A 13,330-nucleotide genomic window follows, 5' to 3' on the forward strand; every position below is an offset into this window, starting at 1 on the left:
TGGTCAACATGCATTTATCACCTTATGGTAGCCAGACAGCAAGATTCAATGTGAGATGTCCATATTTATTCATTTTTTTGCAAGCTACCAGTTAAGAATAGAACCATAGTAGAAACAATTCAATCTATTCACTGATAACTGATGGATGTCTTTAATTTACAAACTTTAAAAGAACATCATGCAAGTAATGTTTGTACCAGCCAAACAAAGTGGCATCTTACACAAGAGCTCAGCTCTACCCAACTGCCTAAATAGTCACAATATACAGAGAATGACTGCGGTATCAACGCAACTCAGAGGGTTTGCACACGTTTTCAGAGTTTATTATCCTAATGAACAATTGAGGCAAGCTGTGTACAATAACCACTCTGCGTTGTGCCAGTCAGCTTCAGTTGCTCACGATGACCAGCATATTGTATTACTTTGGCACTGTCTTAGTATACTTAGGGGCAGATGTATCATCCTGTTTTTTTAGTCGCAAAAAAGCAGCGTTTGTGACTAAAAAAAACGGAAAATGCGATGTATGATGAAAATCGCATCGCATAATTAAGGAATCGAAAAATTTGTGATTCCTTTATTTTGCACTGGCATTTACCGGAATCCCAAAAATCAATTCCTTAAATGCTATGTAAGAAGCAATCAAGTTTTGCGATTTCACCTTAAGAAATCGCAAATTACCACCAACTTCAAGTTGGTGGTAATTTGCGATTTCTTTCACAAATGCATTTTTTGGCCCTAAGGGCATGTATGTGCGCACATACATGTCCTTAGGGCATCTATGTGCGCCATATGCGCACACATGTTCATTTCAGGGTGCATCAGGGTGTCCTTATGAAACCCTTGAAATTATTCTCAATTTTCTATCCTCAAATTGCGAATCGCAAATTGAGAATACCTTCCCATTCATTCCTATGGGCCTCCTGGCCCATAGAAATGAATGGGAAAGAATTTCTTAATTGTGATTCGCAATTTGCGAATCGCAATTAAGGAATATTAAGAAATTGCAAAAAATTTGCGATTTTCTACATACATCCCATTTTGCAATTCTCAAATAGCGATTTCTAAAAAATCGCTATTTGAGAATCGCAAATGAGGGTGTTGATACATCTGCCCCTTAGTCTCCTCCTCCACAACTTCAAGTGAAGCAGGTTATCTTCCGAATCTAGGTTTGTCCATTATACTCCCTTTTCAGCAAGTGGCACAGCCTGTGGCTCTCTTGCTGAATCAGGTGGTAAAGTACAAGTCCTGCCCCCTGTCACTGTCACGCCTCTGCCTCAGAAAAATAGATTAGAGCTAATAGTGTCTCTTTAAGTCAAGCAGTCGAACTCGTGCCTCCATCTGAATCCACTGGTAGAGTGCATGCCTCTCTTTAGATTAGGGGTCATTTGTCCTGTTAGAGTAAGAGGGTGTTTTGCAAGGCATTTCGCCCACCTTCCTTTTGTTTGCCAGTCTGTAACAGGCTAAGAGAAAATGGCCAAAAAAAGAAATGGCGGGGGATGCACAGCAAAGTTAATAAAGTTTGTACTTGTTTGAACGTAGGTGGGTTGAAGGTAGGGTGCTCCACACAGGTGGCGTTTCCGTCCTAGCAACGTCTGTGATTGAGTTCAATTAAGTGTCACCATAATCACATTGGTGACATCCCTGTGAATGTGGGCACACCTTTGGTTCTTGTTCGAAGCAAGATTCCACAAAAAGGTTGATTTTAGAAGTTTTAATCTAATATCATCATTAAACTCATGATAACATTCTGTCTTTCAATTCTTTTTCATTTCAACACTTCAAATCTTCACATTACTCCAATGCATTTCGGGCTGTCCGCCCTTCATCCGGGAGTTCTATAAGTGATAGAGGATACAGCACTAAGTGTTTTAAAACAAACTATATGGTTACAAGACAAATCTAAGGATACGCGGGTGCGTAACATGCGGGTTCGTGTTGGTGAGGAGTGTTCACGAAGTGACCGACTTGAGAACATAATAGTGGGTGAATGCTATAACGGCTAAGTGCTCATAAAGTGATCAGTGTATTAAGGAAGTGGTCAGTGTTTCCTTAGTACCTTTTCTTTATCCACCACCGCACTTCCTTATTTACACCTTCCCCTTCCGGGTTCATATCGTGAATGCCGTACTAACTTTCATGGAGACACCACATCATTAATACAGTAAGTCGGCAATATATTGCCACCATATTTAAGAAATCTTTACTGTATGTAACATGTCGCCACGGATATTCGTTTGACGAATTCCGTATTTTTCTGAATTGCCACAGGTTCATATGCTCCGAACGTCGGATGACACTTGAGTGCTCCGGGCGTTCATTGTACACATCGGTTCTAGTCACTTTAATCACCCCGTTTGTATGTAAGATACTGACCATTTTCTTATAATGTTGACCACTATTATGTTCTCAAGTCGGTCACTTCGTGAACACTCCTCACCAACACGAACCCGAATGTTACGCACCCGCGTATCCTTAGATTTGTCTTGTAACCATATAGTTTGTTTTAAATTAGAATATTCAGCCTACAACCATTGGTTAATTTTTTGCAGGTGGGTTGGAGGGCAGAGGGCGGTGATTTTTGGGTGCCAGCGCTTCTTTTTTCTCATGAGACTTGGACACAAAGCACGAGGAGTGGGTGGCTTAGGAGGAGGAAGAGAAAGACATAAAAAACTGTGAGAAAGGGAGAACCTAGGGAGGAAAAGAACCAGTAAGAGTTAGATAAAGGGACAGGGAGTGTCTTGTGGGGAATGTAAGAGGCATACCGGGAATAAAAAACTAGGCAGCTTTAGCATATGGCACTGCCGACATTCTGTAACACCAGCCATAGGCTTCAGAGGAAAACTTTGGGCACGAACACATATTCTTTTACAAAATAAGCACTACCTGAAACTCACTCTAGACTGTCTTGAACCCACTGATAAGAAACCAGCCCATGTTTGCACACAGCCATTCAATGGAAACGTATCCAGTATCCATCGAATGAAGCCAAATCTGCAGCGATCTCTTCTTTCGAGTACATGTCGGGCCTCATCTATATGCACACCTAGATCCTTCTTATGACTTTGAGTGCCTGCTCACCCAACACTCTGGGTGTACCATCTGTCAAGACTGAATCAAGAGGGGTCACACAACTAAGGAGTCTCTAAGTGAAGTGGAAATCTAGCAGCAAGCTGAACTCTTTTCAAAATAATCACATGAATGTATAATGTTTCGCAGTTTGCCAGCTGAATAGGGAAATGTTAGATTGCTGCACCATCTCGAAGGATTTGGTAAGTATCAAGTTTAAACTGGTTTCATAGACTCCGAATGGTCTCGGCAAGGATGGGTTTTTAAAATATGACATAAAACAGAAGCTAGCACGTTTGTCAATGGATTCATTTGTGAGTGTCACGGGTCAGACGTGACCCATATTCAGATTGGTGACCATCTGGTCATCTCACAAGTACGTCTGGGAAGGATCAGAATGCTAGAGGTGGCTGTTCGCACGGATCATTCTCCAAAGCTTCTCATTTAATGCCACCTCAGTGTTCCCATCAAAGTCATGACCGGTGCCAAGCCACTGAAGTGAGAAGAAGCACAAATGGCTGTATCTCTTGCATCTCCATCTCTATGCCATCTTCATTCTGTGTCCTATTGGTCTTTTTTTCAACTTCCTCTTTCCAGCTCCTAATGTTTGGTAATTAGTCTTCGATGTGCCTCCCTCAAAACAAATGGTGCACTTACAACAGCTTTTCTGTAACTAAAGCCTGTTTTAGAGGGCTTAAGTTTAGAATCCCACAAAGTAAATTAAATGTTTGCGAATTCACCTCTCTGCCATCATCTGAGCATAACAATTTACTGATCTTTGAACTGCACAAGTCCTCCTGTACTAGTTTGTCTTCAAGCAGTTTATCTTTTAATGTTGAACTCTCTGCAATATATATATATATCTTCCCCCACTTTCTCGTTTTCCCTCGATTTTTGTGCTCCTGCTTCTATTCCCCTCTCCCCAAATACCCAAAGTCTCTCCACGGCTTGTTAATGGCTCTTCTGTTATTCCCATCTCTTAACATATGTTTCTTCATTATTGCTACTCATTCTTCCCCTTTCATTCACTTCCTCCTAGACACACACTTCCCTCTTTGTCTCTACCCACTTCTTGTAACCCATCACTCTCTCTCGAGTCATCTGCCTATCATCCTCCCTCTCTCCCAGGTCTCTCTTGCTTTCACCTCCACATTTTATCATGTTATCTTACCTCCGTTTCACTTTATTCTTCTCTGTTCCTTCGTCCTCGCCAGCCTTTTCAGATTCTTAGTTTGTTTTTTTCACTTTTGTTTTCCCTTTACGTCCTATGTCTCTTCTTTCATCTGCCTACTTGTATTCCTTCCCCTTAACCTTTATTTTCTCTATAATTCCTCCAGCTTCTCATTACGTTTCTCCGTGACCTGTGATTTGAATAATCCTTTAAAATAGTTTTACGAAAAGTCAAAGATCATTTAGAGAAAAGACTACATCTCTCCCTCATGTGGCAAATCGTGTAAAATGTGATACTGAAGCACAAATGGTGGAGCGCAAATAATTCAGAAGTCAGACCCCTCTCACTTCTGCTACAGGTTCAGGGAAGCTGTGGAGCAAGCCCCCTTACAAATGTAACCCCCAGTAAAGTGAATTAAAAAAAAAGATAGCTGTGGCCCCCTTTGCCTTTCACAATCGGCCGACCTCTTGTGGCCCCTGGTCTTGTCCATCAAAATGAGATCAGCTTGGTGGGAGGCACAAGGTTGTTGCTCAGGGCAGCGAGATCACCTGTCTCCTTATCACGATCACTCATTTTCACTTCCAGACAGGTCCTAGGATGAGATCATCAATACAAAAATAGCGTCACCAGTGACGATCTGATGGAATCTGTACAAATGTCCGAGACCTGCTCAGAAAAAGTGGCTTAGGCCAAAAAATAAATAAAAAAAAGTATATCCAAATGATAGTCTTCTTTGATATTTTGGCACAGCCAAGAGAAACGTTCATTTTGTTGAGTCGAAAGAGGCTGTGATGCAATGAGAATGGTGGGTCTTGCCAAACCTTTCCTTTTAGTTCCTCGGACGCGGCTGCCATCTGTCGGCCACTGACTTCAGGCTGTCCCTGATTCCCGTCTGCCAGTCCTTCACCAGATCCACTGGGGTCAGGCCCTCCTAATGAAGAGAAACAGGAGAGGAACAAACATTATATCTAGGATGGCCACTGACTGATGACAGTTACGAAATATGAGGGTAAGCAATGGTATATGGGCGACATCTGTCAAATAACTTTTATATTGATAACATGCAGTACCCTGCTTTCAACATTATGCTAGGTGATTTGTTCTGCCAATGCCCCTCATGCCTGACTGGGATCACTTCCTGCTATGCCTGCCTTGTATGTAGCTCTGGCAAATATATCAATTAAAGATAAGTGATGCTGACTGTAGATAACGAAATACCAAAGGAACTTCAACATGAATACCTAGAATCTGAAAGAAACACGTTCGTGTTATATTCTTTACCTTAGATTTCTTACCTTAGAATATCCCCAGGCGTCAGGCTGGTTCCAGAAAGTTTTCGCTAGCAGTACCTCTGCGTGTCAGTAGGTGGCGCCATGCGGCTCCATGTCCGTTGCTGGCGTCGTATGCGCCGAGATGACGTCATGGAGACTACTTAGGCACCACCCATGCGCGCTGACGTCAGTTCTTTCTTTTTCCGCGCCAGTAAGTGCAAATCTGGTTAGAGCATGTACCTTAGTCACTTTTTGACTATCTTTTTGAGACTTTTGTCGCCTGTAAGTCTACATGTAGGGATGCCTGGTTTTAAGTTTGTGGGGCCTTGGTCTTGTATGGTCTGTCTGGCCATGGCCCGAATGCCTTGAGGGAGCGGTGCCAGTAGAAGCTTGAGGTACGGCACTCGTCCCAGCGGCGTTCACGGTCCAAGGGCCGCTCCAGAGGACACTCGCGGGGCCACCATCATCGCTCCTTGGACGCCAAGTCTTCACCCTCGGATTCGGGTAAGAGACGACACAAAAAGAAGTCGAAGAAGCATTGTCGCTCTCCGACGTCCCCCTGTCGGTCCCTGGATGTGGACGAGGGGGACAGGGGTTCTACCCCTGAGCCTGGGAGTCCCGCGGCCTACCCACCTTATCCGGGTCCGTCGGCGACTCCCCACAGGTGCAAGAATTTCTTGCTACCATGGACCGCCTGTTTAGGCCTCAGGATCCTCCCGGCGCGCCATCTGCGCCGCCGGCGGTCGGGAGCCACAGGATCCTGCGCCGCTGGCTCTGGCAACGGCACCACAAGGTTCCACGCTACCGGCTCCGGTTCCGGCTCCGCCTCCGACGCTGCAGTGGATGCCATTTGTTCCGCCCCTGCTTAAGTTCCCGGACAATTTTGTCCCTACCTGGGATCCGCATTGGGACACTGCGCCGTTCCCGGCGGGGTTTGTTCCTTGTATATACAACAAGAGAGGAAGGGAATAATGGCTACTCTCCCACCCCTTATTTTAATACCTATTATCAACAAAAGAGCGCCAGTAAGACACAAGTGAAACCCTATATCACAGTGAACAAAAGGTGAAACCTACCTAAATGTGAATGGTCATTAAGCAATGTGGGAGGGAATGAAAAATTATTTATTTTCTAAAAGAACCCTCACTCACCCTAGAGGTGACATGCTTCATCATGGGGTTCGGTCACAGGGGGGGCCGACTATCCCCACCTGTGTGCTACCACGCCTGCGAGTGCAGCGGAGCTGGTGTGTGTGAAGGGAGTGATCAGTGCAAAGGTGTGTTTGTAAAAGATCACAACTGTGCCTCAACAAACTTTATTAAGGGCCAGTTGTTCACATTAAAAACTGTGGCGCTCTTTTGTTGATAATAGGGGTTTGTTCCTTCCCCGATCCCTGCCCTGCTGCCGCAGTCTGTACCACATACAGCGGAGGACGGCTGGGAGGGGTCCGAGGACCCTCTTGCTAGTCAGTGTGACTCTGAGCAGGACTGGGCGGACGAGTTAGAGGAGGCCCGCGGCCTTGATGTCTTCTCTGACCCGGGGTCTGGCTACCATGGAGGAGGGCACTTCTTACACGGTGGTACTATGTTGGGCAGCTGAGATCCTCACCCTTGATCTCCCTACGGTGGCCCTAAAAACTAATCTCCTCACTGAGGTGCTCCTGACGGTGTCCACTTCGTCGGAGCCCCTGCTGCCATTTAATGATCTCTTCAGTGTCCTGAAGAGATCCAACCTGTGCTGTCCCAAGCTGTTGCCGAGGGTAAAGATACTGCTAAGTTTGTCATTCAGTGGGGTTTGGACACCGCAGACCCACTAGGTAGGTCAGTTTCCACGACTGTGGCGCTTCGTCGCCACACCTGATTGAGATCTACCAGGTTCTTGCCAGAAGTCCAAAGCTCACTCATGGACATGCCCTTTGATGGCACTCGCCTGTTTGGCGATAAAACAGAGCATTTTAAGGACCCGCGGATCACGACCAAGTCTTTAGGTCTTTCCATGAAAAGCCCAGCCACTCCTGGTTTTCGTTCCTTTTGTGACCACTGAAGGGGCGCCCAGGCATGTTCCTTCAGCAAGCCTGTGCAGAGTCAGCCTTAGCGGGGCCATGGCCGCGGTTTCGGCAGGGGCGGGTCTGGGAATCAGCATGGGTGTCCTTTGCCCCACTGCTTTTACCTCCAAACCTTCCTAATCCGACCTTTGGGGGGCACCCAACGCTGGTGGGTGGCAGGATCCGACATCACCTACCCCACTGGTACGCTATTACATCGGACAAGTGGGTGTTGCAGATCATCCACAAGAGTTACTCCCTTCCCTTTCAGTCCACCCCTCCAACAATGCCACCTCAGTACTGCTGCATGTCGGGGGAACACTTGGCACTTCTCCAGCAGGAAGTCACGGCCCTCTTGGCCAAGGGGGCCATTCAGTGCGTTACTGTACAAGAAGTAGGGAGTGGTTGTTATTCCCACTACTTTCTGGTCTCCAAGAAGGACAAAGGGGGTCTGCGTCCCATCTTGGACCTCCGGAACTTCAACCGCTTCCTCCTGAAGGAGAAGTTGAAGATGTTGACTTTGGCTCAGGTCTTGTCTGCTCTTGATCCAGGGACTGGATGGTAGCGTTAGACTTGCAGGAGGCCCATTTTCATGCCCCCGTCCTGCCGGCCCACCAGTGTTACCTGCGGTTCATGGTAGGCCACGAGCACTTTCAGTTTATCGTGCCCCCCTTTGGCCTTACCAGCGCCCCTCGGTGTTCACGAAAGTGATGGCGGTGGTCGCAGCTCATCTGCGCAGATCGGGGGTCTCAGTCTTCCCCTATCTAGACGACTGGTTGTTGAAGGCGGGCTCGCACCAAACTGTCATCTCCCACCTCCAGACCACGGACGACCTCCTGCATTTGCTGGGGTTTTCCATCAATGTGCCGAAGTCGCACCTGAGCCCCTCTCAGAAGCTCCACTTCATTGGAGCGGTTCTGGATTCTGCAAAGTTTCTGGTCTATCCTCTCGAACAGCGGATCCGGGATATTCAGGCTATGATTCCGATCTTTCAGCCTCTATCCCGGGTTTCAGCCACGATGACCCTCCGGGCTCCTGTGCCTGATGGCCTCCTGCATCCTTCTGATACATCATGCCAGGTGGCATATGCGGGCTCTGCAGTGGGACCTAAAGTTCCAGTGGGCACAGTATCAGGGCAGCCTGTCCAACCACGTCCAGATCTCGGAGGGCACTGCACAACAATTGCAGTGGTGGCTCACGAATCGCAATTGGGTCAATGGCAGATCCCTCTCCCTTTCCCCAACCAGGAGCTCACAGTGGTGACGGATGCGTCCCTCCTGGAATGGGGTGGCCACATGGGAGAGGCAGAGATCAGGGGCCTCTGGTTTCCGGCGGAGTCCCGGCTCCATGTCAACCTTCTGAAGCTGTGGGCAATCCGATTTGCTCAGAAAGCCTTCCTTCCCTCTATCCGGGGACAGGTAGTACAGGTGTTCACAAACAACACCACCGCCATGTGGTATTGTAACAAACAGGGTGGGGTGGGGCCGTGGACCCTATGTCAGGAGCTTCTGTGCCACTGGACATGGCTGGAACATCGGGGCATGTCTCTGGTGGTTCAACACCTGGCAGGCTCCGTGAACGCCAGGGCGGACGAACTCAGCCACAGATGCATGTTGGATCACGAATGGCGTCTGACTTCGGACGTGGTGCAAGGTCTCTTTCTCCACTGGGGAGAGCCTTGGTTAGATCTATTTGCCACCGAAGAGAACGTGCAATGTCATCAATTCGCGCATTGGAATTTCTAAGGCGACACTCGCTCGGAGACGCTTTTCGTCGCAAGTGGAGTTGCGGTCTGTTGAACGCCTTTTTGCCTATACCACTTCTGCCCAGAGTGTTGAAGAAAATCAGGCGCGACCGGGCCCAAGTCATTCTTGTGGCTTCGGATTGGGCAAGAAGAGTATGGTGTCCCGAGCTACTCAGTCTGGCAATCTGTCCTCCGATCCTACTGCCTCTTTGGGAGGATCTTCTGTCCCAGCAGCAGGGGACTGTCCTTCACCCAAACCTGTCCAGCCTCCACCTACATGCGTGGAGATTGGGCAGCAACAGGTGACAGCTTTTGACCTTCATTTCGAAGTCTGTGATGTTATCATGGTAGCCAGGCTTCCCTCTACTAAGATGGTATACACCTTCAAGTGGGATAAATTTGTGGCATGGTGCACAGCGAAGGCTGTGGACCCACTTTCTGCCCCTCTTTCAGAATTTCTTCTGTTCCTCCTTTCTCTGGCCCAGCAGGGCTCCGCTCTGGGCACTATCAAGGGCTATCTCTCGGCCATTTCTGCCTTTTTAAGGCTTCCATATCAGCCTTCTCTTTTCAAGTCCCCTGTTGTTAGTCGTTTCTTGAAAGGCATTACACACACGTTCCCTCCGGTCCCCTTTATAATGCCTTAGTGGGGCTTGAATCTTGTGTTGACTTATTTAATATATGCTCCCTTTGAGCCGCTTCACAACTGTCCGTTACGTCTTCTCAACTTAAAGACTGCTTTCCTGGTTGCTATCCCCACTGCCAGAAGAGTGAGTGAGCGTCAGACTCTTTCTTCTAAACCTCCTTTCCTCTCTGTTCATCTGGACAAGGTGGTGTTAAGGACCCGTCCTTCTTTTCTGCCAAAGGTTGTCACGCCCTTCCACATCGGGCAGACCATTACTTTGCCCACCTTCTTTGGCCTCTGCATCCTTCAAAAGAGGAAGAGAGGCTCCACCATCTGGACCCAAAATGTGCGCTATCGTTCTATCTGAAGCGCACATAACAGTTCCAGGTGGATGAACAACTCTTTATAGGCTGCGTGGGCGCTAAGAAAGGTTGGGCTGTGCACAAACGAACCATCTCTTGGTGGGTTGTTCTGTGTATTAAAGCATGTTACTCCCTGGCTAAAAAGGAGCCTCCTGTGGGGCTGCTTGCCCATTCTACTCAGGCGATTGCAGCCACTACTGCTATGGGACGGGGAGTCCCTTTGCAGGACATTGCCTTAACAGCCAAGTGCGGAGGGACGGCTTCTTTGGCCGTTCTGTTCTCTGGGATTTTCTGGTGTGATCTTAGTTCGCAGACCCACCACCGGGGTTGGTATTGCTGTGTTATCTATTCTAAGGTAAAGAATCTAACACGAACATGTTTCTTTCAGATGAACAAGTTACTTACCTTCGGTAACGATATATCTGTAAGAAACATTAGTTAGTGTTAGATTCCTTACCGCCCCACCCATCCTCCCCGTTCTGCGAACTGATTTTTAGTGTTAAGGTCATCCCTGTTGGGGCCCTAGTCTTATGCACCAGTGGTCAGTGTCTTGCATGGCTCTGCAGTCCTGGCGTAGACAGTAGTGTACAGAACTGACGTCAGCGCGCATGTGTGGCGCCTAAGTAGTCTCCATGACGTCATATCGGCACATACGACTCCAGACACAGGCGTGTAGCTGCATGATGCCACTTACTGACGCGCAGAGGTACTGCTAGTGAAAACTTTCCAAATCCAGCCTGACGCCTGGGGATATTCTAAGTTAAGGAATCCAAGGTAAGGAATCTAACACTAAGTGTAAGGTAAGTAACTTGTTCTTCATGCACTCTCAAACATTTAGCCCTATTATTAGGCCTCGAAAAAGCATGGAAATGTTACCAGGCCTGCAGGCTTTGCGATATGAATAATCTACTGGACCGAACTGTAATGCGCTTGGCCCATAAACAGGTCTCAAACTGTCACTCTAGGCAAATATTTTTTTTCAGTCACCTTTTTCTTCATCTGCATTTCTGCTGTGCAGGAACTCTTTTGTTTGATTTATTAGATTAAACTTTTGTTCCATGTATAATAAGAATCTAGCACAGATTTAGAGTACACACGAACGCTGACTTGCGTAGGGGGACAACCCGGGGGACGCCTCCCGGATGCTCTCTCCTACTCTTGTGGGACTTTTGAACCAGAGGGTTCTATATTCATCTCAAACCTCTTTCTACTACTCTTTCCAGTGCACTACCCTGTACCGCTATCAATATATCCATTGCCTCAACTTTTTCATTCATCCCAAACCCCATAACACTACTATGGCCCCCAAGATAGCCCTTTCTATACTCTTCCCTACTCTACCCCTCCTTGCATAATCTCTTACCTCTTTACTACTCTATCTCCGAAACAAGCCTTTCTAAACCCTTCCCTATGACTCTTACCCCTCAACCTACCTTTTACTCATCCCAAGCTTCCGTTCTACTGCTATGAGCCCCAAAACATCCCTCCACTACGCTTCTCAATCCAAATAACGGACTACTATCCACCACTCAAATTACTTTCATATTTCACTATACTAATATAAACACTAATCCTTTATGGGTTCTGGAGTAGTGTGCTACTCACCAAAAAGCGCTTCAACACCCCATCAGGGGTAACAAGTGCTATATAAATGCAAACCTTTTTCCCTTTTCTATGCCTCAGCTATCCTTCTCAATTCAAATAACTGACTAACCTTTCCACCACTCAAATTACTTTCATATTTCACTATACTAATTCAACACTAATCCTTTATGGGTTCTGGAGTAGCGTGCTACTCGCCGAAAAGCTCTTCGACGCCTCGTCTGGGGTAGTAAGGGCTATATAAATGCAATTACAAAACAATACCATAATCATCGCCAGAGGGCAGGAATGTTTTGCAGTTCATATATCAAAACTCAAACTTTAAATAAATATTATACTTAAGCAACCAACTCCCACTGGTGGACAACCTGTGGGTGCCCATCACGTCAGAGTCACTGGTGAGGCGCACGCTGCTGCGATACGGGCTGCGCACATTTGGGGACTTATTCCCTGGGGACACATCTTCTCATGAATGGAGGATGCCCACCTAACCCATGGACCAGTTTGTATTGGCCAGGCTTATAAACGTGCTGCTGAGAGAGGATGGGAGCGGGCAGATGGATCGTTGCCAAGTGCCCAGTTGATACCACAGGGAAAACCAAATTGACACTGAAATGTTGGGTTGACTGTTTAGCAGAGCGTATGAATGTAATATCAATTGTAACGCTATCGCACACACGGATTGGCATTTTGATAAAAAATGTTGATATTGAAGTAATGTATACTGATGTACTGCTGTGAGTAATATATATGTGATAAAATGAGTGTTTAAAAAAATATTATGCTAAAGCATGATGTGGTAGTGCACTGTATATTAAACAGCACATTTTCCATTGAAATGGCCACAAACTTCCAATGACATGCAGTTTTTACTGATAAAACTATATAATTCAATTTGATTTTATTGTTGTAAGTTAATACAAACTGTCACAATAATACAAGATAAGTAAACCATTAAAAAATATATATACTTCATAGTTACTTTTCTGGTTTGTCAATTTCTAAAAAGCTCACTTTGTTCTTTCAACAATATAAAAAATACTAAAAACCCATTTAACAACTCAGGTGTTTTTATTTCATTATAATTCAATAGTCATTGTCTCTCAGCTAAGTTATTGTAAAGTGTCATTGTGCATGAAAGTGGCAAGTTGGATTTTTGTTTCTGTTTATACAGAGTACCAGAGTCCCAGATTTTTAAAGAATCCTATAGCTGTCTTCTGTCTTCAGACATCTGGTTGTTTTATTGCTATACAAACAAACTATCTCATGCTGGCGCTCTGCCCTTGATGCCCTGTTTGAGTAATTTGTCAAGTAATTGCAAAAATGTAAAGAGTTTACAATTTAACTGAGGGTTCATAGGGTTTAAGGCTCCTCATTATTGCTGTTTAGCAGGAACAAATCCCCCTCTCACTGAAGATGCGTTTAAGCAGCGAGAGGCGTTCTTTCCT

General features: G+C 46.3%; 1 protein-coding gene across 1 annotated transcript in view; it reads right to left on the reverse strand.

The window, feature by feature from the left end:
* Positions 1 to 3,962: 3,962 nt before the first annotated feature.
* The window catches only part of ANKRD23 (ankyrin repeat domain 23), a 131,356-nt gene continuing 121,988 nt past the window's right edge, over positions 3,963 to 13,330 (reverse strand). The window contains exon 9 of the mRNA XM_086943353.1: positions 3,963 to 5,168. Coding sequence (XP_086799479.1) covers positions 5,067 to 5,168 — 102 coding nt within the window. The 3' untranslated portion in view covers positions 3,963 to 5,066. The remainder of the gene's footprint in view (positions 5,169 to 13,330) is intronic.

This window comes from Lissotriton vulgaris, chromosome 11 (genome assembly GCF_964263255.1).
Source record: "Lissotriton vulgaris chromosome 11, aLisVul1.2, whole genome shotgun sequence".
Classification (NCBI taxonomy): domain Eukaryota; kingdom Metazoa; phylum Chordata; class Amphibia; order Caudata; family Salamandridae; genus Lissotriton; species Lissotriton vulgaris.